Raw genomic sequence first — 25,928 nt, 5'->3', positions numbered from 1 at the left:
AAAGCAGTGCTGTTTTTAAAAACAGATTTTAGGATTATTGAAACAACCTCAAATAAGTGACCGTAGACCACTCCTGTTTATCTTTTTCTCAGCCAAATAACTTCGTTCTTTTCCCATACTCTGTTATTGTTCTGCATTTCACGATGTAAGTGTACCTAATATAGTCATTTAAAATGTAAGCTTTAAAGTATTCCAATTCCTGTTTACATCTGTTCATTCAGTGCGTGTTTAATGAGGAACATCGGAGCCAAGCAGCTGTTCTGGGCACTGGGCATATGGTGGGGAACCACAAAGGCAAAGCCCCCAGTTGCTTTGGAGCTTTTACTCTAAGGAAGTGGGCTCTTAGCAAATAAGAAATATGTCCAGTGAGTTTTTGTGCTCTAAGAAAATTGAAACAGGATACCTGGATAAAGAGTGAATAGCATTATGAATTGTTTCTCAACCTTTAAAATTTTTTTGTCAAAAATTTGTTTGAAGGGCTGGTGTCCTGGTGTAGTCTAAGCTGCTCTCTGCAATGCCAGCATCTCATATGGGCTCCAGCTCAAGACCCAGCTCCTCCACTTCCAGTCCAACTTCCTGCAATTGTGTCTGGGAAAACAGTGGAAGCTGTCCCCAGTGTAATACATAGCAAGAGATTCCCAGCAGTCAGGGCTGGACCAGGCCAAAGTTGGGAGGTAGAAATTCCATATTGGATTCCCACATGTGGGTAGCAGGGACCCAAGCACTTGAACTGTCTTCCACTGCTTTCCCTGGTGCATTCGCCGAAGCTGGATCGAAATCGGAGCAGCTAGGACTTGAACAAACAATGCTTGCCCTATTCTCATCAAAATTTTGAAAACTCTCTTACTCCTAAGTACATAGGGGAAAAAAATAAAAGCCAAAGTATGAGTGAATGGCAGGTACTATTTTAGAGTCTTCAGAAGATATTTGAGGTGAGCCTTAAGTGAAATGAGGAAGAAACCATGGAGAAATCTGTCCAAAGGGCATCCAAACAGGATTAGCAAAAGCAAAAACCAAAGAGAAGCATCCTTGTTAGGACACAGAGTGAATCCAAATTTTTAAAAGGCTTAAGGGAAGAGATCCAGTGAAGGACTGGATTATGTAGAACTCTATGTAGTTAAGTAGGAAATTTGGACATTGTCATAAATGTGAAGGGAAATTTTTCAAAGTTTTGGAATGTGACTTAATTTTACATGTGTGTTTATTGATATTTTAAAGGTTTATTTTATTTGAAAGAGAGAGAGGGAGAGGCAGACAGATCTGTCATCTACTGGTTCACTTTCCAGGTGGCCACAATAGCCACAATTGAGCCAGTCCAAAGCCAGGAGCTTCCTCATGTAGGTGGCAAAGGCCCAGACACCTGGGCCATCTTTCACTGCTTTTTCCAGGCCATTAGCATGGAGCCTGTTTGGAAGTGGAGCAGCTATGACTTGAACCGGCACCGATATGGAATGCCAGCATTTCAAATGGTAGCTTTACCCACATGCCACAGTGCTGACCCCTACTTTTAATTTTTAAAAGCTCACTCAGAAGGACTTCCAGGCAAGCGCCAGGCTCACTAGGCTAATCCTCTGGCTGTGGCGCCGACACCCCGGGTTGGGGCGCCGGACTCTGTCCCTGTTGCTCCTCTTCCAGTCCAGCTCTCTGCTGTGGCCCAGGAATGCAGTGGAGGATGGCCCAAGTGCTTGGGCCCTGCACCGGCATGGGAGACCAGGAAGAAGTACCTGCCTCCTGGCTTCAGATCAGCACAGGGCGCTGGCTGTGGTGGCCATTTGGGGGGTGAACCAGTGGAAGGAAGACCTTTGTCTCTGTCTCTCTCTCTCACTAACTGCCTGTCAAAAAAAAAAAAAAAAAAAAAGACTTCCAGCATGACAATGTGTCTTAATCCCTAGCATAACTGATGATAATTACTTTTTAAAAACACCATTTAAAGTCTCTGGAGATCTTCCAAAGGAAATATGGCAAATGAACAATATTTATACAAGAAAATTTACTAAATTTTAGTAAGAAATGCCAGAGTCCTGTGCTTTTAAATTGAGATCTGCTCCTTCCTCCCCCTGTCCCATCTGAGTGAAATGGCCATGCCACTCTAGATTGGTGCATCTCCCTCAGTTACCTCTTGGAAGAGAACAGGACATCGCAGTTCTTTTCCTTTCTCCAGGTGCCTGTTGTGTGACTGAGAGTGGGACTTGGCTTTTTGTGACCATCCCTACATCTGGGACAGAGGCACAGCAGCTAAAGCTGGGGTGTCACTCAGTGAGAAGTGTGCCATTGTCTGCATTCCCAGCATCAGAGTTATGACTTACAGATTTTGCCAGTCGTAGAAAACAGGCCATAAAACAGAAAGCTCCTAATCTCTTCCCAAAGGAGTTGACAATTCAAAACAGACTAGAAAGTTCAAACCTAAGGTTATTCCCCAAAACCGGTGGAGGTTGGAGTGAAAGGTGATTGAGGGAAGAAATTGATGGGTTATTTCGGCTTCATTGCTAGTTTGCCTCAGAAAACCAACCAGAGATAAAGCTGGGAGGGGAACAGTGACAGATGGACTGTTCAATTCAAAGGAACCCACATTTGATTGGCTTAGTCTGTGAATCAGTTTATGCTCTGGTGCATCGCTGAAATTCACAGAGCAGTCAGCCAACAGTCAGTGGAGTTCAACAACTAAGTGCAGTCAAAGAAACACAACACTAACAAAGCATTCTCATCCCAGGATAACTATGCATCCCAAATGGGAATCCCTTGAGGAGCAGCATCACAAGTTTGACACTGTCTAGATAAAATAATCTATTAAGATAAGTCAGGTAATTTCTCAAAAATCAAGCATAAACCATAACAAATCCTTAAGTGGGAACCCAGAATCCAGAGTTGATACAGCATATTATCTAAAATATCTAATTTCCAACAACAAAAAAATTGATACATATAAAGAATCAGAAAAATATCCACACACCCCCCCCAAAAAAAAAAAAAAAAAAAAAAAAACAGGCAACAGAGAACTGCCTATGGAGTCATCAGTTGGATTTAACACACAAAGTTTTCAATGTAATTATTATAAATATGTTGAATAAGCTAAAAGAAATCTTACTGAAATGTCTATAACAGCTGGGGCTAGGCCAGGCCAGACCTAGAACCCAACCAGGTCTTCCGCATGTGTGGCAGGGACTCACCTAATTAAGCCATCACCTGCTGCCTCCTAGGGTATGCAATAGCAGGAATTGGGAGCAGAGTTGGGACTTGAACCCTGGCACTCTAGTGTGGGATGCGGTGTCCCACCTGTGACAAATGCACTTTCCATAAAATCTATTTCTTAAATAATAAGACCTGGAAGTCAATCATTCCTTGATCTATGGGCTACAAAACAAATATTGTATTAGCAGTCATAAAAACATTTGATTCACTGTACATCTGCATCAGAGCTCTTGGGTACCCTGGAGTGTTGTCAGTTAGTACTTGATCTTAACAGTATGCTGAAAATATTCAGTAAACCATATTGTAAGCACATGTACCTTGATGGTCCATGTATAAAACACAGGCAGAGAAGATGTAGTATGATTCTTACAGGCCCTAGGAATTTCAGAATGTTAAATGAGCAGTGGTTTCAGTTTAAAGTCACCAGTTGCGTTAGTTCCTAACAAGATGGTTAGCCTGTCCTTTGAAGTTTTGAAGCCAGTTACTGACTTTTCTTCTCTAGCTATGAAAATTCTAGGTGTAATCTTCTTCTATATTAAGGCTATTTTCATTTATGCTAGAAACCCGTAGCTTCTTGTTCAGTTGTCTTAGTTGTATCCTCTGTATAACTTGCTATGGTTTCTATTCCAGCACTTTCACGTTTATGTTACATAGATGACTTTCTCCCTTAAACCTCATCAGTGAATGAACTGCTAGCTTTAGACTTTTCTACAGTTTCTTCATCTGTCTGGGCCATCACGGAATTGAAGAAGAAAGTTCAAGCTTTGTTCTGGATTAGGTTTTGGCTTACAGGAATGTTGTAGCTGGTCTGATCTTCCAGATCGCTAGGACATTGTCCATATCAGCAGGAAGAGAGTTTTGCTTTCCCACTCATGTGTTCACTGGAATAGAACTTCTAATTCCCTTCAAGAATTTCCTTTGTGTTCACTCCTTCAATAACTCTTGCACAACCTGCCTAGCTTTCTACCTCTCAGTGTGCTTTCCTCAGTGAGCTCAGTCATTTCTGCTTTTTTTATTCTTTTTTAAAGACTTATTTATTTACCTGAAAGGCAGAGCCACAGAAAAAGAGAGAGAGAAAGGTCTTCCATCCACTTATTCAGTCCCCAAATGGAAACAGCCAAGTCTGGGCCAGGCTGAAGCCAAAAACCAGGAACTCCACTCCAGTCTCCCATGTGGGTGATGCCCAGCTACATTCTGGGATAAACTGAGGAAATTTGTTGGTAGCAGACCTGCTGACCAAGAAAAACAAAAGTGCTTTTTCCTGAAAGCAAGTGACTAAACACTTACTTTAATCCACATGAAAAAAATAAAGCGTATTTATCAAGGTCATAATGTAATAAAGGACAGTACTTTTTTCTTCTTTTGTATGTATAGCATGTATACAGTATATTGTAATATATTTGCCAATAACTGGAAAAAGGGGTTGTGTAGGAACAAAGATGTATGTAGGCTAAGAAAGTGACTTCATATGGTAGCTCAGATTCATAAGAACAAATAAAGAGAACTGCAAATGACAAATATATTTTATATAATGCAAGCTGTATTTAATTTGTTTTCCTTTCTTTGTTCAACTTCTTTAAAAGTACATATAGAATTATATAAAGCAATAATTCCAATAGTGTTATTGTTGAATTTTTAGCATTTACAAATATAATATGTAAAACAATAACAAGGGTAATGAGAATATGGCTGTATATGAATAGTATTTCTGTATTTCAATGGAACTAAGTTTAAATCACAAGCTAGTTCTGATAAGTTAACATACACATAGTTCCTAGGGCAGCTACTAAATACATTTATGTGGGGAAAATCACTAAAGTGTAAGTGCTGTATTAGAAAATATTTACTAAATGCAAAAATAAAATGGGAGTAGAGGAACAAAAAAGGACACACAACATAAAAACATGGCAGAATTAAATGCATTTGAATAATGGCACTGTGTGAACAGATTAATATAATCAAAGGACAGAAACTGTCAAGCTGGATAAAAATGTGATCCAACTATATGCTGTTGGATATAGGAGACATTTAAAATTTAAACATACAAAACCAAGGCACACCGGGTTCTAGTCCCGGTCGGGGCACCGATCCTGTCCCGGTTGCCCCTCTTCCAGGCCAGCTCTCTGCTGTGGCCAGGGAGTGCAGTGGAGGATGGCCCAAGTGCTTGGGCCCTGCACCCCATGGGAGACCAGGAGAAGCACCTGGCTCCTGCCATCGGAACAGCGCGGTGCGCCGGCCGCAGCGCACTACTGCGGCGGCCATTGGAGGGTGAACCAACGGCAAAAAGGAAGACCTTTCTCTCTGTCTCTCTCTCTCACTGTCCACTCTGCCTGTCAAAAAAAAAAAAAAAAAAAAAAAAGGATGGAAAAGGATGTATCATGCAGACAACTGTAAGAAAGCTAGTGTGATTGTTCAGAAACTGGATAAAATATACTTCAAGATAAAAAGTTACAAGAGATAAAAAGGGACAGTCTGTAATCATAGAAGAATCAATCCATCACGAAAATAACAAGTGTATACCTAATAAAAAGCACCAAAGTATATGCAACAAAACTGCAAGAAGTGAGGATAGAAGGAAACAGTTCAACAACAATTTCTGAAGACTGCAATACTGCGATTTTGGTAATGGATATAAATCTAGGCCAATCAAATGGAGATAGAAGACTTGAACAACAATATTGACCAACTCAATCCGATAGATATTTGTGGAATATGTCATTGAACAGTATTAAACTGTCCATTTGTCTTACATCCTCCAGTCACAAGAGAATGTAACTAGAAATCAACAACAGAAGTAAAATTCATGAATTGGGGGAATTAAACAGCATACTCCTAAATGAGAAGTCAAAGAAGAAATCAAACAGGGCGTTAGATACAGAAAAAGCATTTTGTGTAATCCAAAACCTTTTCATGAAAATATGCAACAAAAGTGAGGAATAGGATGAAGCTTCTCAAGCTGATAATGAAATCATACTTGAGGTGATGGCATGGATTTTTCTCCCTGAATTCAGAAACAAGACAAGGATGTCTGCATGTGCCACCTCTGATGTAACTGGGAGCTGTAACCTGGGTAGATACAGTGAAAGTAAATAGAAAGCATTCTGATTAGCAAGTTGGAAACTCTTTGTAGGTAGCATTATCTTTTTGATAAAAAATCCTAAGGAATTCACTAAAATATTACTAGAATTAATAAATAAGTTCAGTAAGATTTGCAGGATACAAGATTAGTATACAAAAAGATCAACTGTATCCTATAGATTTGAAATAAACATTCATAAAGTGACATTAAGCAGGGGCTTCCAAGATGGCAGAGTAGGGAGGGCGCTTACTGCTCTAGTCTAGGAGAACATACAAAAAAGTGGGGAGAGTGCAGTCTCAAGGAAGAGTTACACAGAAAACAGGAGAAGAAACTGTACACAAATTAGAGGGAAACAGTGGATCTACGTAGAGGGCATGGACACCCACAACTCAGGACCCCAGCAGCCGAGAGCCTCCACACCATTGTTGCAGGAAGAGTCTACAGTGAACCTGGCTTGGAGCCCCATGAGGGATAGTGTACCTGCCAGAATAGAGGAGAGAAAAAAAAAAAAAAAAAAGGAGGGGCACATTTCTCTCTCCCTGATCACCCTGCAATGGCATTCTGTAACAAGCCGGTAGAAAGCAGTTGACACTTTGGACATACATAACAGCTACACCAGCTCATGTCTGCACCCAGCAACCAGCCGGTGGGGACTCCTGACTCTTATAGTGAGAACAGACAAGGGGCTGGGTGCTCATGACTGCAGGAGGCTTGTGTGCTGGGACTGTGAAGAAACAGGCTGTGTGGGAGGGCTCACAGTGTGGTTAGGACTTTGGGAAGTTACTGTGGGAAGCTGTACACGCTCAGGACTCTGTGGTTACCTGATGAGGGACGTTGCTGGGGAATCTGAGCTTACACTGAGGGCTGCACAGATCCTTTGTGTGGTCCTTGGGGCAGAGTGAACAAATGTTATAACCCCTGGGGCTAGGGCTCAGGCAACTGGTCTCCTTTGAGGAGAGGAGCTCATCTGAGTACAATAAACCTCCCCTCTGATTTAAAAAAAATTTACATGCCAAACCTGGGTGTGTCACCTCAGACACACCCATCACCCTGGAACACTAAACAAAGCTCCCTGGCCACACCCACAGCATGTCTCTAGATATTCCCTGCTTCAGACCCTCAACTAATCCACACAAACTTAGTCCACAGATCAAAGCCACCACAGAGAGAAAAGAAAGAAACCAACCAGTATCTCCACAAATGCCAAATAACAAACACACCAATTCAAAAAACAAGAATAAGGAAGATAACATGATGCCCCCAAAAGAACGTAACACTTCAATGCTAGATTGTGAAGGTGATGAGACTGAAGAAATGCTAGAGATGGAATTAAAAAAATTATCATAATATTACATAAAAGTAATCAGAAACAAATGCACAAACTACTGAAATCCATACATGACATGACAGAAAATTTCTCCCAGGAAATTGAGATCTTAAAGAGAAAATAAAAGATTCAACTGAAAAAATTAAAAAATGCAGTGGAAAGCCTTAACAGATTCAGTGAAGCAGAAGAAACAATATCCAGCTAAGAAGAAAAAGCACAAGAAGTTATACAGTCAGGCCAAAAGCAAGAAGAGGAAACACAGGATATTATCAAACAACCCAACATACGGGTTCTAGGAGTTCCTGAAAGTGTGGAAACAGAGGATTAGAAGGCCTTTTTAGTGAAATAATAGTAGAAAACTACCCTAATTTGGAGAAAGAAATGAGCATCCAAGTACAAGAAGCACATAGAACTCCTAATAGACATGACCAGCAAATATCTTCACCACGACACATGGTAATAAAGCTCTCTGCAATAAAACAAAGATTCTAAAATGTGCATGAGAGAAATACCAGATTAATTTCAGAGGATCTCCAGTTAGTCTCATAATGGAATTCCCATCAGAAACCCTGCAGGTTAGGAGAGAAGGGTAAGATATATTCTAAGTCTTAAGAGAAAAAAACTGTCAACCTAGAATACTGTACCCTGCAAAACTCTTATTTATGAATGAAGCTGACATAAATACCTTCTATAACAAATAGAAATTGAAAGAATTTGTCAGCAACCATCCAGCCCTGTAAAAGATGGCTTATGGATGTGCTGCACACAGAAACACAGAAACATGGTCATCACTATGGAAGACTATAAAGACTGTGGAAGAAGGTAAAGGAAGAAAAGTACAAAGTAAAAGTACAAAGGAAATCCAAATTAAGAAATAGGAATATTTTTGGAAAAAGTGGCAGGGCAAAGTTGTTACTTATCAATAATTACCTTGATTGTAAGTGGCTTCAGCTTACCAGTTAGACACAGGTTGGCTGAATGGATTAAAAAACAAAACCGATCTATTTGCTGCCTACAAGAAACACATCTCATCAACAAAGATGCACGTGGACTGAAAGTGAAAGGATGGAAAAAGATAATCCATGCTAACAGAAACCAAAAAAGAGATGGCGTAGCATCCTAATATCAGACAAAATAACTTTAACACAAAAACTGTTAAGAGGCAAAGAAGGGCACTATGTAATGAATAAGGGGATCAATTCAACAGAAAGATGTAACTATTATAAACATATATGCACCTAATTACAGGGCACCTGGCTGTTTAAAAGATACATAAGGAGGTTCTAAAGGGAGACACAGACTCTAATACAATAGTAATAAGGGACTTCAGTACCATGCTCTCTGCAAAGGACATATCAACCAGATAGAAAATCAACAAGGAAACAGCAGGGTCCATGGACACTATAGACCAAATGGAACTAACAGGTATCTAGAGAGCTTTTCATCCTACAGTTGCAGAATACACAGTCTTCTCGGCAGTGCATGGAACTTTCTCTAGGATTGACTACATACTAGACTGTAAAGCAAGTCTCAGTAAATTCAAAAAAATCAAAATCATACCGTGCATCTTCTCTGACCACAATGGGATGAAGATGGAAATCAGCAACTCAGGAATCTCTAGAGCATATTCAGACACATGGAGACTGACAACATGCTCCTGTATGAACACTGGGTTATAGAAGAAATCAAAAGAGAAATCAGAAAAATTTCTGGAAACAAATGATGACAATACAACATATCAAAACTTAGGGGATACAGCAAAAAGCAGTGTTGAGAGGAAAGTTTATAGCAGTTGGTGCCTATATCAAGAAGTTGGAAAGACATCAAATAAGTGAGTTATCAGTATATCTCAAGGATCTAGAAAAACAACAGTTAACCCAAAACTAGTAGGAGAAAAGGAAATAATTAAAATTAGAGAAGAAAGCAACAATTGAAACAAAAAACATTATAAAAGATTAGCAAAACCAAGAGCTGGTTTCTCATTGGCCCTACTAACCAAAAAAAGCAGAGAAGACCCAAGTCAGTAAAATTAGAGATGAAAAAGAAATGTAACAACAGACACCACAGAAATAAAAAAAATCAAGAATCATGAGGAATTACTACAAAGAGCTATATGCCAACTGGGAAATCTAGAAGAAATGGATAGATTCCTGGACACATGCAACCTACCTAAATTGAGCCATGAAGACACAGAAAATCTATACAGACCCATAACCAAGACAGAAATTGAATTAGTAATAAAAGCCCTCCCAACAAAGAAAAGCTTAGGACTGGATGACTTCACTGCTGAATTCTAAAAGACATTTAAAGAAGAACTAACTCCAATTCATCTCAAGTTATTCAAAACAATTAAAAGGGAGGGAATCCTCCCAAATAATTCTATGAAGCCAGCATCGCCTCAATACCTAAACCTGGAAAAAACGCAACAGAGAAAAAGAACTACAGACCAGTTTCCTTGATGAACATAGATACAAATCCAACAAAATTCTAGCCAATCGAATCCAACAACACATCAGAAAGATAATCCACTCAGACCAAATAGGATTTATCCCTCATATACAGAAATGGTTCAACATTTGCTCATCAAGCATTGTGGTACATCACATTAACAAACTGAAGAACAAAAACCATATGATTATCTCAATAGATGCAGAGAAAGCATTTGATAAAATACAACACCCTTTCATGATGAAAACTCTAGACAAATTGGATATAGAAGGAACATTCCTTAATACAATTATGGCCATTTATGACAGACCCACAGCCAGCATCCTATTGAATGGGGAAAACTTTAAAGCATTCCTACTGAGATCTGGTTCCAGACAGGGATACAAATTCGGAAGGAGGAAGTCAAACTATCCCTATTTGCAGGTGACATGATTCTACATATAGGGGATCCAGATGATTCCACCAAGGAAATATTGGAATTCATAGAAGAGTTTGGTGAGTTTGGTAAAGTATCAGGATATAAGATCAATACACAAAAATCAACAGCGTTTGTATACGGAGACAATGCCAAGGGTGGTAATTCACATCAGTCCCACTCACAATAGCTAAAAACAACAACAACAACAACAAATACTTTGGAATAAATTTAACCAAGGATGTCAAAGATCTCTTCAATGAGAATTACAAAACATTAAAGAAGAAATAGAAGAAAATACCAAAAATACGGAAAAATCCTCCATGTTCATGGGTTGGAAGACTCAATATCATCAGGATGTCCATTCTTCCAAAAGCAACTTGCAGATTTAAAGTGATACCAATCAAAATACCAAAGACATTCTTCTGAGATCTAGAAAAAATGATGCTGAAATTCATATGGAAACCCAGGCGACCTTGAATAGCTAAAGCCATTGTGTACAACAAAAACAAAGCCGGAAGCATCACAATACCAGATTTCTACACGTACTACAAGGCGGTTATAATCAGAACAGACTGGTACTGCTACAAAAACAGATGGATAGACAAATGGAACAAAATAGAAACACCAGAAATCAATCTAAACATCTACAACCAACTTATATTTGACCAGGGAGCTAAAACCAATCCCTGGAGCAAGAACAGTCTCTTCAAGAAATGGTGCTGGACGTCCCTTCGATAGCTCAGCTGGTAGAGCGGAGGACTGTAGCTGATTCCCCAGCAGGAGACATCCTTAGGTCGCTGGTTCGATTCCGGCTCGAAGGAGACAGCTGTGTGAATTTAGGCCGGCGCGGTGGCTTAACAGGCTAATACTCTGCCTTGCGGCGCCAGCACACCGGGTTCTAGTCTCGGTTGGGGTGCCGGATTCTATCTCGGTTGCCCCTCTTCCAGGCCAGCTCTCTGCTATGGCCCGGGAGTGCAGTGGAGGATGGCCCAAGTGCTTGGGCCCTGCACCTGCATGGGAGACCAGGAGAAGCACCTGGCTCCTGGCTTCGGATCAGCGAGATGCGCCGGCCGCAGCGGCCATTGGAGAGTGAACCAACAGCAAAAAGGAAGACCTTTCTCTCTGTCTCTCTCTCTCTCACTATCCACTCTGCCTGTCAAAAAAAAATAAAAAAAGAAAAGAAAAAGAAATGGTGCTGGGAAAATTGGATTTCCACATGTGGAAATATGAAGCAAGACCCCTACCTTACACCTTATACAAAAATCCACTCAACATGGATTAAAGATCTAAATTTGTGGCCCGACTCCATCAAATTAGTTTAGAACATTGGACAAACCCTGCAAGACATTGGCACAGGCAAAGAGATCTTGGAAAATATCCCAGAGGCACAGGTAATCAAAGCCAAAGTTAACAAGCGGGATTACATCAAATTGAGAAGTTTCTGTACTGCAAAAGAAATAGTCAGGAAAGTGAAGAGGCAGCCAACAGAATGGGAGAAATTATTTGCAAACTATGCAGCTGATAAAGGATTAATAACCAGAATATATAAAGAGATCAAGAAACTTCCTAACAGCAAAACAAATATCATAGTTAAGAAATGGGCAAAAGACTTAAGCAGACATTTTTCAAAAGAGGAAATCCAAATGGCCAATAGACCCATGAAAAATGTTCAGGATCCCTAAACATCAGAGAAATGCAAATCAAAACTATAATGATTTTTCAACTCACTCCACATAGAATGGCTTTCATACAGAAATCAACTAACAACAAATACTGGTGAGGATGTGGGGAAAAGGTACCCTAATCCACTGTTGGTGGTAGTGTAATCTGGTAAAGCCACTTTGAAGATAGTCTGAAGATACCTCAGAAATCTGAATATAGACCTCACATGTGACCCAACCATCACACTCCTGGGAATTTATCCAAGGAAAATGAAATCCATAAATATTTATCTTCACCCCATGTTTACTGCAGTTTAATTCACAATAGCTAAGACATAGAATCAACCTAAAGGGCATCAGCTGAAGACTGGATAAAGAAATTATGTACTCTATGGAATACTACACAGCAGTTCAGAAAAAAGAAATGAAATCTGGTCATTTGCAACAAAATGGGTGAATCTGGAAAACATCATACTTAGTGAAATAAGCCAGTCCCAAAGGGACAAATACCATATGTTCTCCCTAATCTTTGAGAACTGAGCACCTAAAAGGAAATCTATATAAGTGAAATTGACAGTTCTATTTTAGCATCAAAAGAATACAGTGCCTAAAAATTCATTTAAGAAAAAGGTACAATTAATACTTTAAAACTGTTGAAAATTGTTTTAAAGGCTATACAGAAGATCTAAATTATTGGAATCTTCCAATGTTCAAGAATCATAATACTTAATATTGTTAAGATGCTAATGCTTCCCAAATTGATCTCTATATTCAGTGCAGTCTGTAACAGAATCTAATATAACATTTTATAAGAGATTGACAAGATGATTCCAAAATTCAGATGGGATTACAATAAAATCTGCATAGGCAAAATAGTCTTGAAAATGAAGAGCCGTGTTGTCACATATTAAAATTTCAGACTTCAGTAGAGTCATGGTAGTCAAGATTGAATGGTATTGGCATAAACATCACCATATAGATTGTTGGAATCAGTTGAAGAATGCAGAAATAAGAACTATGTGCTGGCTGTCTACTGATTTAGGCAAGGGAGCCAAGAGCATGCATTGAGGGAGGAATGGTTCTTTCACAAACTGTGCTAGGATGACTGGGGAGCCACATTCAAAAGAATGAAATTGGGTCCTTACCTCATATGTACATTGAAATGGAAACTGGATCAAAAATGTAAATATAAGGACTAAATCTGTGCCGAAGAAATCATAGGAATAAAATCTTTATAAGCTCAGCTTTGGGATTGGATTCAGAAATGCCACACCAGAAACACAAGCAACAAAGAGAAACATCAAAATTGGAATCTTTTATGTTTCAAAAAATATTAAGAAAGGAAAAACAACTCACTGAAAGAAGATAGTATTAGTAAATCATTTACCTGATAATGTTCTTGTTTCTAGGATATAGTAAGAACTAAACAACTTAAATATCCTCCCAGTGCTGAATGGGATAACAAAATATATATAATAGGATATTATAGCTTTAGAAGGGAATGAAATATTAATGTGTTATAACATAGGTGAACTTTGTGAACACTCTGCTAAGTGACATACTAGTCAGGAGGAAAACAAAAATTGTGTGTATAATTCCATTAATGTGAAGTACTCAAATATTTACTTTTTTAAAGATTGTTTATTTGAAAGGCAGAGTGACAGAGGAAGCTTTGTCAGCTGGTTTACTCCCTGAATGGCCACACCAGCCACGTGCAGGCCAGGGTAAATCCAGGAGCTAGGAACTCTACCTTGGTCTCTCATATGGGTGGCAGGGGCTGCCTGCCCTGGTGCATTAACTGGATTGGAAATGGAGCTGCCAGGACTCGAACCAGCACTCTGATGTGGTTGCATGCATTGTACACAGTGGCTTAACGTGCTGCAATGCAACACTGGTTCCAGAGTAGACATTTTTTAAAATTATGTCTTTTTTTTTTAAAGATTATTTATTTGAGAGGTAGGTGCAGAGAGAAAGGTCCTCCATCTGCTGGTTCACTCCCCAAATTGCTGCAACAGCCATCGTTGGGCTGATCTGAAGCCAGGAGCTCCTTCCAGGTCTCCCACCAGGTTCAGGGTCCCAAGAAGATGCAGAGGCCAGAGATGCAGAGAGCTGGATCAGAAGTAGAGCATCTGTGACTTGAACTGGTGCCCATTTGTGATGCCAGCAGTGCAGCTGGCAGCTTAACCTGGTACGCCACAGCACCGGCACCAGAATAGATAAATATTTAAAAAGTATGTACCTAATGGTTGCTTGGGACTATGAGTCTTTGGAGAATAAAGGAGATGATACCTAATTCAGCTTTTTTAGGGGGTGAAAGTGATTTAAAATTGCACATATCTGCAGATATACTTAAAAGCATTAAATGTACGCTTTTACATCCGGTGTTGTGGAATAGTGGGTTAAGCCTCTGCCTGCATCAGCAGCATTCCCTACTGGTACTGTTTCAAGTCTCAGCTGCTCCACTTCCGATCCATCTCCATTTAATGGCCTGGGAAAGCATCTGAGGTTGGCCCAAGTGTTTGGGCCCCTTGCACCTATGTGGGAGATGAAACTCAGCCCAGCCCAGTCGTAGGTGTTGTGGCCATTTAGGGACTGAACCAGTGATTGGAAGGTATCTGTCTATCAAATAAATAAATCTTTTTTTTTTCTTTTAAAGAAAGTACACTTTTAAATGAGTGAATTGTATGGTATGTGAATTATGTGTCGGTAAATCTTAATGGCTTCCTGGCTGCTCTGTGAAGAATTTGCAGTGAAGGGATAAGTCTAATAGCAAGGAGAGCAGGAGTAAATATGCTCTGACTCAGGATATGTTTTGAAACGAGGGCTGATTAGTATTAATATGAGATGAGGAGTATGAGGCAAAGAGAGAAGCAGACAATTCCGAGAGTTTGGCCTGAGCTTACTAGGTAATTGATAGTGTCATTTACTGAAATGGGAAAGAGTAAAGGAATTGCAGGATTGGAATATACCAATACTTAAAAATTGAAAGGAGTGATTCAAAGAGGAGACTAAAATAAAATAGCTAGTGATATATAAGTAAAACTAGGAGAATAGAATGCTTTGGAAGACAAAATGAAAACAATATTTCAAGAGAATGGAAGTTAGTAGATACATTTATTTCTGGTGAGGGTGATTAAATGGCAATTGAAAAACAAAAAGATGTGACCTTGAAGAAGAGTGTATCTTTTTTTTTTTTACTATCATTATTATTGAGAAATGGGCTTATTATGACAGGATTACGCATACACACATTTTTTTAAAAAAAATTATTTATTTACTTGAAAGCCGGAGTTACACAGAGAGAGGAGAGGCAGAGAGAGAGAGAGATCTTCCATCTGATGGTTTACTCCCCAGTTGGCCGCAACGGCTGGAGGTGAGCCGATCTGAAGCTGGGAGCCAGGAGCTTCTTCCAGGTCTCCCACACAGGTGCAGGGGCCCAGGGATTTGGGCCATCCTCATCCGCTTTCCCAGGCCACAGCAGAGAGCTGGATGGGAAGTGGAGCAGCCGGGTCTTGAACCGACGCCCATGTGGGATGCCAGCACTTCAGGCCAGGGCGTTAACCCACTGTGCCACAGTGCCGGCCCCACACACATTTCTTATAAGGACTTTTGCTATTTAATGAGGCTAGAAGAGTTGAGTGATAGTTGAAGGTGGATTTGGGTTTCAGGATATTTATATATCGATAGTAATTTATCAATTAAGGTAAATTTTTAGTAGGGCAAAAACCAGAATCCTTGATTACGGCAAAGGGTTTTCATTTGTTCTTACACAAATGGAAGAGTTAGTCTAGGAGCAGTGTTGGTAATAGAAAGATGACAATAATAATAGAAAAAAACTCATCTTTTCTCCTTTTGGATTTCTTCCAGTTGAAAATTTTCTTATAAAAGCACTATTTGACTTGTTACTTTCTCATTTCAAGAGCCGTATATACTACATAGGAGGGAACTTTAGGGCTTCTCCGTAGAACATCTTTTTGCTCTCTTACTTTTTTACTAGAAATAGACACTTCTGTGTTTTAGTCAAGGAAATAAAGGAATATGTTCTCCAGATTTAAAGCATTTGCTATATAAGTTTCCATGTATTTTCAGAGCATTTTATACTATATGGTGAAACTTCAGAAAGGGCATGTAAAATGAAATCAGAAGAAGAAAATATAGAGGTGGATGTTGAGACCCAGGAAGTTAAGTCTGCATCTCATATCAGTTCGCTGGTTCCATTTTCAGTTGCTCCACTTCCCATCCAGCTCCCTGCTAATGGGCCTGGGAAGGCAGCAGAAGATGGCCCAAGTAATTGGGTCCCTGCTACCATGGGGAGAACCTGATGGAGCTCCTGTTTGGGTTCGCCTACCTTCAGCCATTGTGGCCATCTGGGGAGTGAATCAGCAGGTGGATGATACCTATTTATCTGTCTCATCTGTCTCTGTAACTGCCTTTGAAATAAAGAAATCTTTAAGAAAAAGGTCTTGAACATGGTCTTGAGAAATATTTTTAACCTACTTTGCCACAAATTTTTAAAAAATATTTTTTAAAACTTACTTTCATCTACTTGAAAGGCAGACAGAGATCTTCCGTTCTACCCAGGGTTGGCCCTGGTGAAAGCCAGGGTCCTAGAACTCCACCAAGGTCTCCCACATGAGTGCAGGGGCCAAAGCACTTGAGTAATTATCTGTTGCCTCCTCAGAAGCATTAGCAGGAAGCTGCATTGGAAGCAGAGGAGCTTGGACTGGAACCAGTACTCTGATAAGGGATGCTGGCACTGTGCCACAGAACTCGCCTACAAGTCACTGCATCAGTGATGGTACCAGCCATTTCATCTATCCCTAAAGAACTGAGTGTCCTGGAAATTTAACCCTGTCAGTACAGTCTTTTTTTTACATTATTAACTGAAGAAAATAGATGTCTTTTGAAGATTTTTTTAAGAGCAGGCATTTGGTGTAGCCATTAAGGTGCTGCTCAGGCTGCCAGCATCCCATACCGGAGAGCCTGATTTGAGTCTTACATTTATAAAATTTATAAATAAAGGAATAAAGACAAAATAAATATAAAGACAAGTGTAAAATGTTTTCTTTCAAGGTTGGGTATATTTCTGTGATAGGTGAATATATTACAATGTAGGTACTACATACAACAAAATTCTCAGGTTTACTTCATATACCAAAGAGCGAAACAGTACATAACAGTATGTTTTTCTTTAATTTAGTTAGCCTTCCCAGTTGTTAATTACTAATTGCTTAATCATGGAATCTAATGTATTTGTGATTCCATAAAAATGTTTGATGTTATTGACTGCAATGCTTTTATTCCTAACAACTATTTCAGTTAGTTATCTCTTCAGCTTATTCAAATGTCTCAGAACTAATTACATACCTAATAGGTGTGGTCCTATTGATAATTTTGAGAAAGCAGTAAGAAAAGCCACTAATGATACTCCATTTAAAAGCATTAATTCACTTTGTACCTTCAAAATACACTTTGTACTTTTCATGAAAAACTATACAGTTTAAGACAGCAGCTGTAGGCTGTAATTTGTTTCAAATCTTTATTCTATTTTCAGAAACATTGAGAAGATAATATATCAAAAGAAATGTTGATGGTTTTCTGTATAATGCAAACCTATTTTAATCAGTGCTGGCCTGTTTCTCACTTTATTGATTGCATATGTTTATGACCTTCAGATTATAGGCAATGGAAGTGAGCAGCAGCTGCAAAAAGAGCTAGCAGATGTGCTGATGGACCCTCCAGTGGATGACCAGCCAGGGGACAAGGAACTTGTGGAAAGGGCACAACTGGATGGCGAAGGAGATGGGCCTCTTTCCAGTCAGCTCTCCGCTTCATCCACCATTAACCCTGTGCCATTAGTAGGGCTCCAAAAACCAGAGATGAGCCTGCCAGTGAAACCTGGACAAGGAGGTTAGGATTGCTGCATTGCTTGTGTTACTTAAAGGTTATTGTTTTTAATATTTGAGTGTACATTCTATCCTAGGTTTGATTCAGAGCATGTAAAACACATTATCTAGGATATCTAGGGTATCTAGGATCTCCAGATGCTACAGAAGAAAAAACAGTAGTTAATGACACTAACAGTATTTTCTCAAAATCCTTAAAGATTTGTCCAGGAAAGAAGGAATTTGATTATAGTGATGGAGAAATAGATGGATAATGTTGCTAAAAAGATACTTGCTTCAGGATTTTTATGATTCTATGGGAGTAGTTCCAAGTAGAAAAAGAGGGACTTGAACAAGGGGCAGAAAGGAATAATAGGAAAGGAGGGAAATGACAGTCATAAGGCCCACCTGGGAAAGTGGGGTGTTAAATCTGTTGATGGGTTTTGGGGAAAGAGAACACATAGAGGTTAAGAGAACATGATGTTCCTAAATTTGTGTATATGAAATGCATGAATTTTATATTCCTTAAATAACAATTTTTTCAGGGGCCGGTGCTGTGGCGCAATGGGTTAAAGCCCTGGCCTGAAGTGCCAGCATCCCATATGGGTGCCAGTTCTAGTCCTCTACCTCTCTCTATAACTCTGTCTTTCAAATAAATGAAATAAATGTTTAAAAAAATATATTTTTTATCTTTTTTACTTAGTTATTTTTTTAAAGATTTTTTTATTTATTTGAATGTTAGAGTTACACAGAGAGAGGAAAGACAGAGAAAGAGAGAGAGGTCTTCCGTCTGATGGTTCACTCCCTGATTGGTTGCAACGGCTGGAGCTGCACCGATTCGAAGCCAGGAGCTAGGAGCTTCTTTCGGGTTTCCCACACGGGTGCAGGGACTGAAGGACTTCGGCCATCTTCTACTGCTTTCCCAGGCCACAGCAGAGAGCTGGATGGGAAGTGGAGCAGCCCGGTCTCGAGCTAGCACCCATATGGGATGCCAGTGCTTCAAGCCAGGGCGTTAACCCACTGTGCCACAGCGCCGGCCCAAATTTTCTCCTTTTTAAATTAAAAAAAAAAAAAAGCCAGGGACCAGCGCTGTGGTGTAGTGAGTAAAGCTGCTACCTGCATTGCTGGCATCCCAAATGGGCACCGATTTGAGTCCCAGGTGCTCCACTTCCAATCCAGCTCTCCTTTGGTTTTTTTTTTTTTTTTTTTTTTTTTTTTTTTTTTTTTGACAGGCAGAGTGGACAATAGAGGGAGACAGAGAGAAAGGTCTTCCTTTTTGCCGTTGGTTCACCCTCCAATGGCCACCACGGTAGGCGCGCTGCGGCCGGCGCACCACGCCGTTCCGATGGCAGGAGCCAGGTGCTTCTCCTGTTCTCCCATGGGGTGCAGGGCCCAAGGACTTGGGCCATCCTCCACTGCACTCCCTGGCCACAGCAGAGAGCTGGCCTGGAAGAGGGGCAACCAGGACAGGATCGGTGCCCCGACCGGGACTAGAACCCGGTGTGCCGGCGCCGCAAGGCGGAGGATTAGCCTGTTAAGCCATGGCGCCGGCCTTCCAGCTCTCCTTTGTGACCTGGGAAAGTAGTACAGGATGGCCCTAGTCCTTTGGCTCCTGCCCATGTGGGAGACCCTGAAGAAGCTCCTGGCTCCTGGGGAAAAAAAAAAAAAAAAAAAAACACAATTAACTGACCAAGATGATGAATAAAAAAATGATTACAACAGTGAAAGAAAATTTTTCAGAGTGGTTATGTGTATTTGGCCTAAGTATAAGTTATAAAGTCAAAGCAAGTTAGAAGAGGCAAAAAAGGAAATTGGATCTCAATCTCAGGTCACTCTGGGGATTTGGGATTGACTGTTGACAGAAGTTCCTAAAAATGAAGTTGTTAGTGACAGACATCTGGTGTGAGGTTTCTGGCTTTCAAGGGCATTTATCTCTTTCTGGGTTATGATCTCCCTTAGTATTTGATTTGAGAGACTGTGTGCTGCTTGTAGATTTTTACTTATTACTGGTATCAACAAAATATTAAGATGAAAATGATCATCTGCTTATTGTTTCTTTCAGATTCTGAAGTGTCAAGTCCTTTCACACCGGTGGCTGACGAGGACAGTGTGGTTTTCAGTAAACTAACGTATTTAGGCTGTGCTTCTGTAAATGCGCCGAGGAGTGAGGTGGAAGCTTTAAGGATGATGTCCATCCTAAGAAGCCAGTGTCAGATTTCCCTGGATGTAACCCTCTCAGTGCCCAATGTTTCTGAAGGAACTGTGAGGTGAGCCCAGCTGCTTGAAATCTTTGGAACATTTCCATCAGCTTTTTAACCTCCTTAGATAGAAACAGTAGTGAATACGATACACTGTTGTTTATTCATGTAATGTTTAATTTGTCTAGCACTATGTTCTCCTGTCTTCCAGGCATTGTGACTCTCATGAAAGATGGTCACTCATTTGTTACAATTTTTTTTTAAAGATTCATTTATTTATTTGAAGGGCAGAGTTACAGAGGGACAGAGGCAAAGGCAGAGAGAAAGTCTTCCATCCACTGGTTCACTCCCCAAATGGCCACAATGGCCAGAGCTGCACCAATCCTAAGCCAGGAGCCAGGAGCTTCTTCCAGGTCTCCCAGGCAGGTGCAGAGGCCCAAGGATTTGGGCCATCTTCTACTGCTTTCCCAGGCCACAGCAGAGAGCTGGATGGGAAGTGGAGCAGCCAGGTCTTGAAGCAGCACCCACATGGGATGCTGACACTGCAGGCGACACTCTTACCCGTTACGCCACAGCACTGGCCCCTGTTACAATTTTTTGTACTCTCCCTCTCACTGTCTGTAACTCTGCTTCTCAGATAAATAAGTAAAATCTTTAAAAAAATTAATTTCTATGAGATCTTTTGCAGATTCCACATATGAATGAGATTGTGTGATTCTTGTCTTTCTGTACTTGGTTTATTTCACTTAATGTAATGACTTCCAGTTCCATCCGTGTTGTTTCAGACAGTAACATTTTTTCCTTTTCATGGTCAAGTAGTATTCCTTTGTGTATCTTCATCCATTCACCAGTTGATGAACACTTTGGTTGTTTCCATTTCTTTGCTGTTGTGATTAGTGCTACAGTGGCCTCTTAATTTTTTTAAAAAAAAATTATTTATTTATTTGAAAGTCAGAGATACAGAGAGGCAGAGGCAGAGACAGGTCTTCCATCCACTGGTTCACTCCACAGCAGCTGGAGTTGGGCCGATCTGAAGTCAGAAGCCAGGAGCTTTTCTCTGGGTCCCCCACATGGGTGCAGAGGTCCAAGGACTTGAGCCATCTTCTACTGCCTTCCCAGGCCATAGCAGAGAGCTGAAGTGGAACAGCTGGGATTCAAACCAGCGCCCATATGAGATGCCATCTCTGCAGTTGGTGGGTTTACCCGTTACGCCATAGCACCGGCCTCCCTCTTAATTTTTAAAATGAGGAAATTGAAGCTTAGGAAATGGCTGTCCTTTTTTTTTTTTTAAGATTTATTTTATTTATTTGAAAGGCAGTTAGGGAGAACGAAGGCAAGATATAGAGATCTTCTATCTGCTGGTTCACTACTCAAATGGCTGCAGTGGCCAGGATCCAGGAGCTTCCTCTGGGTCTCCCACATTGGTGCAGTAACCCAAGCACTTGGGCCATCTGCTGCTTTCCCAGGTGCATTAGGGAGCTGGATTGGAAGTGGAGCAGCCGGGACACGAACTGGGTCCCATATGGGGTGCTGTTGTTGCAGGCAGTGGCGTAACTCATTATACCACAACAATGGCCCTATGACTATTCTTTATACTGCTAAAACAAGTAGCAAAGGTAACCAGTAAAATGTCTGTATCAGCCAGCTAAATAAAGAACTGCTAAATCAGATGAGCACAACCAAAATAACTTATTTTCCCCATTATTAAAAATATATGACTGGGACCAGCATTGTGGCACAGCAGGTTAAGCCACTGCTTGCAACACCATTATCCAATATCAAGAGTGTTGATTTCAGTCTTGGCTGCTCTACTTCCTACCTAGCTTCCTGTTAATGCACCTGGGAAGGCGGCAGACAATGTTGCACATACTTGGGCCCCTGCCACTTGTGGGAAACAAGGATGGAGTCCTGTCTCCCGACTTGAGCCTTGCCTAGACCTAGATGTTGAGGCCATTTTGTATTGGACTGGAGAATGCAAGGTCTTGCTTCCTGTCCCTCCTCCTATCCCCTTCTTCCTCTACCACCTCCCTACCTCTCTGTGTCACTCTGCTCTTAAATAAGTAAATAAGTAATCTTTTTTTAAAAGCATATGCCTAGTTCACAAAAACCTGGGAACTCAAACCAGCAAAAAGTGAAAAGGCAGAAACAAACAGAAAAATTCCTCTTAATTCTGCTCTCCCCTTGATAAAAACAGTTAACTTCTCAGCTTATTTGCACCCTTTCTTTGTGTTTTTCCATGTATGTGACTGTGTATGACTGTGTACCTACACATATTATGTGGATATATAGTAATACAACTCTCAAAATCAACATTTTTGATAGCACTAGTGTCTGGTAACTTCATTTAGCTGTATATTGTGAACCTCTTTCCACATCAGTAAATACATTAAAATTTAATTTATGATGGCACACGAAGGTTACACGTAAGTAACCTATTTATTATGTCAGACGTTCTAAGGATTTTGTTTCTCTTTTAGTAAAAGAGATATTACTAGTAATAGCTAATATTAATCATACTGGCCAGCGCTGTGGCTTAACAGGCTAATCCTCCGCCTTGCGGCGCTGGCACCCCGGGTTCTAGTCCCGGTTGGGGTGCCAGATTCTATCCTGGTTGCCCCTCTTCCAGGCCAGCTCTCTGCTATGGCCCGGGAAGGCAGTGGAGGATGGCCCAAGTCCTTGGGCCCTGCACCCGCCTAGGAGACCAGAAGAAGCACCTGGCTCCTGGCTTCGGATCAGCGAGATGTGCTGGCCGCAGCGGCCATTGGAGGGTGAACCAGTGGCAAAAAGGAAGACCTTCCTCTCTGTCTCTCTCTCTCTCTCACTATCCACTCTGCCTGTCAAATAAATAAATAAATAAATAAATATTAATCATACAGGATAATAATTACTTTATAAAATTTTTTAAAGATTTATTTATTTGAAAGGCAGAGTTAGAGAGAGGTAGAGGCAAAGTCAGAGAGAGAGAAGTCTTCCATTTGCTGGTTCACTCTCCAGATGGCTGCAACAGCTCAGGCTTGCCAGTCAGCACCCAGGAGCTTCTTCTGGGTCTCCCATGTAGGTGGCTGGACTCAAGGACTTGGGCCATCCTCCACTGCTTTCCCAGGCACATTAGCAGGGAACTGGATCAGAAGTAGAGCAGCCAGGACTTGAACCGGCACGCATATGGGATGCTGGCACTGCAGGCAGTGGCTTAACCCTGCCCCCAATAGGTGTTATTTAAAAGATCGATTTATTTATTTAAAAGGCAGAGTTATACAGAGGGGAAGAGAGAACTTCAGTTTGTTGGTTCACTCTGCAAATGGCAACAATGACTGTGGCTGAGCCAGTCTGAAGCCAGGAGCGAGCGAGAAACTCCCTCTGAGCCTCACACATGAGTGTCAGGAACCCAAGCCCTTGATTCTTCTCCTTTTCCCAGATAGATTAGCAAGGAGCTGGGTTGGAAATGAATTAGCCAGGACCCAAACATGCTCATCTGGGATTCCAGCATTGTAGGTGGAGGCCTAACTGTAATCTGCTCCACCAACAATGCTGGTCCCTATATAATAGGTATTTTTGACCTCAATCTTTGCACATGTTTTCAAATTTTCTTTAGGGCAAATTCGTAGAAGTAGACATTATGTCAAAGGTTTGCCTGTTTTGATTGTTTTTTGATACATTGCCAAATAGCAAGTCTAAAAATACTGGTCCAATGTCAACAGTATAAGATTGTTTCTCAGTATGCTCAGAAACATTTTGGATTCTCATAGTAATATCATGGTGGCTGTTGGTATTTAAAGAATTGTAATAAGTTTTCACAAATTCTAATTTTCATTACATTTATTTATGGGAAATTTTTAGTAAAATTTGTTTAGTGCTCATTTATTAATGTTTTAAAGTGAATACTTATTCCCTGATGTTGTACTTTGTTGTATTAGAAATATACTAGTTATACTTTGTTACACTAGAAACTTGTCTGACTTGCCTCACATTTTCAGATTCTTAAGAAATATGCCTTCCCGAAACATTCCCTTCCCAGGCATTTCAAGCAGGGCCCTTTGGGGTTTCCCCATCAGTGGCTCTTCCCATGTAGTGTTAAAATTGCATAGCTTCTTGGGTCAATACAATGGCATAGCAGGTTAAGATCTCTCTTGGGAAGCCCACATTCCATATTGGAGTTCCTGAAATCAAACCCCACCCCCTCTTCCAATCCAGCATACTAATGTACAGCCCAGGAGACAGCTGATGATGGCTCAAGTACTTGGGTCTCTGCCACTCATGTGTGAGATTCTGATGGAGTTACTGGCTCCTGGCTTTGGACTCGTCTAGCCCTGGCTATTACAGACATTTGGGAGAATGAACCAGTAGAAGGAAGATCTTGTTCTCTCTCTCTTTCTGTTACTCTGCCTTCCAAATACGTAAAAGTAAATAAACTTTAAAAAATTTCGTTGTTTTCTTAAAAGCCTTTCATATCTGTGTCCTTAGTGGTCTGAGAAGAGTTTGGAATGTTGTAGGTGTCACATGAATATTCCTAGAATGAATAGATTTTGAATTAATGATATCTTTTGATTTTCACTGAATGACATCTTTTTGATTCATGATCCTTTCTGTTTTTTTTTGAGGGTTTGCATTTTGTATCATCTATTCCACATTATTTACCATGAATCGTAAAAATGCTTCTTTCTGACAAAGTGTATTGGTTTTTCTTTATTTTATTTTATTTTTTTAAGATTTATTTATTTATTTTGAAAGAGTTAGAGAGAGGAAGAGACAGAGAAATCATCCATCTGCTGTTTCACTCCCCAGATGGCTGTAGCCATCAGCACTGGGCTAGGTAGAAGCCAGGGGCCAAAACCCTTGACCATCTTCCACTGCTTTTACTAGGCCATTAGCAGGGAGCTGAATAGGAAGTGGAGCAGCCAGGACACAAAGTGGCGCCGGTAAATATGGGATGCCAGCATCTTCAGGCAATGACTTTACTCGCTCCACCACAGCATTGGCCCCTGTATTTTATTTTTTAAATCATAAAACAGAGTAGGCCATTCTTTCAGTAGATAGTCAGAAGCACAACTTTAGAGATCTGTTTGAGTAGTCCAATTCATCATTTCATTTTTTTATGTGTACATTATATTAGATATATTTGCTTATTGATATTATTTGTACCCTTCTGCTTGCCTGCCTGGAACATGAGACTATATATTTTTCAATTATGTAATCAATAACTTCAGTAACCCACATATGACTTGATTATTAAAACTTCAGATTGATATGATTACCATACCAAAAATGGCCAAAAACTCAAATCATAATGTGAATGTATTATTAATTGTTTATAATTCCTATAATCTCTTTGTATTTTATTTTCTGGACAGGCTCTTAGATCCTCAAACAAACACTGAAATAGCAAACTACCCTATCTACAAGATCCTCTTCTGTGTCCGAGGGCACGACGGAACTCCTGAAAGTGACTGTTTTGCTTTTACTGAAAGTCACTACAATGCAGAGCTTTTCAGAATACATGTCTTCCGGTGTGAAATACAGGAAGCTGTAAGTCTTCGAGAGAAAACTAAGAGTGAATCTTCACAGGGCCCTCACCGTTGTTAAGCATGTCAGAGACCAGTTGGCTACTTGTTGATCATATAGGCATCTTGTGTCCCAACAGTGACAGATTTGCAAGCCATTTTTTTAGATCTAAACTTGCTAGGACTATTTTTATTATAATAAATATGTCCAGATAGTTTCTAACC

At 40.4% G+C, this 25,928-nt stretch overlaps 1 protein-coding gene and 1 non-coding gene across 5 annotated transcripts in view; both read left to right on the top strand.

Annotated features, from left to right (window-relative positions):
- Positions 1-25,928, top strand: part of RABGAP1 (RAB GTPase activating protein 1) — a 188,919-nt gene that overhangs the window by 30,546 nt on the left and 132,445 nt on the right. For all 4 annotated transcript variants that reach the window (XM_062207601.1, XM_062207597.1, XM_062207598.1 and 1 more), the window contains 3 exons: positions 17,798-18,032; positions 20,070-20,274; positions 25,554-25,728. In XM_062207601.1, the coding sequence (XP_062063585.1) occupies positions 17,798-18,032; positions 20,070-20,274; positions 25,554-25,728 (615 nt within the window). The remainder of the gene's footprint in view (positions 1-17,797; positions 18,033-20,069; positions 20,275-25,553; positions 25,729-25,928) is intronic.
- On the top strand, positions 11,190-11,282 carry TRNAY-GUA (transfer RNA tyrosine (anticodon GUA)). The gene is made up of 2 exons: positions 11,190-11,226; positions 11,247-11,282. It is a non-coding gene; the product is annotated as a tRNA-Tyr (tRNA).

The sequence above is a fragment of the Lepus europaeus genome, chromosome 12 (assembly GCF_033115175.1).
Source record: "Lepus europaeus isolate LE1 chromosome 12, mLepTim1.pri, whole genome shotgun sequence".
NCBI lineage: Eukaryota > Metazoa > Chordata > Mammalia > Lagomorpha > Leporidae > Lepus > Lepus europaeus.
The sequence above is the reverse complement of the archived record's forward strand: the minus strand, read 5'-3'. Positions and strand labels throughout refer to the sequence as shown.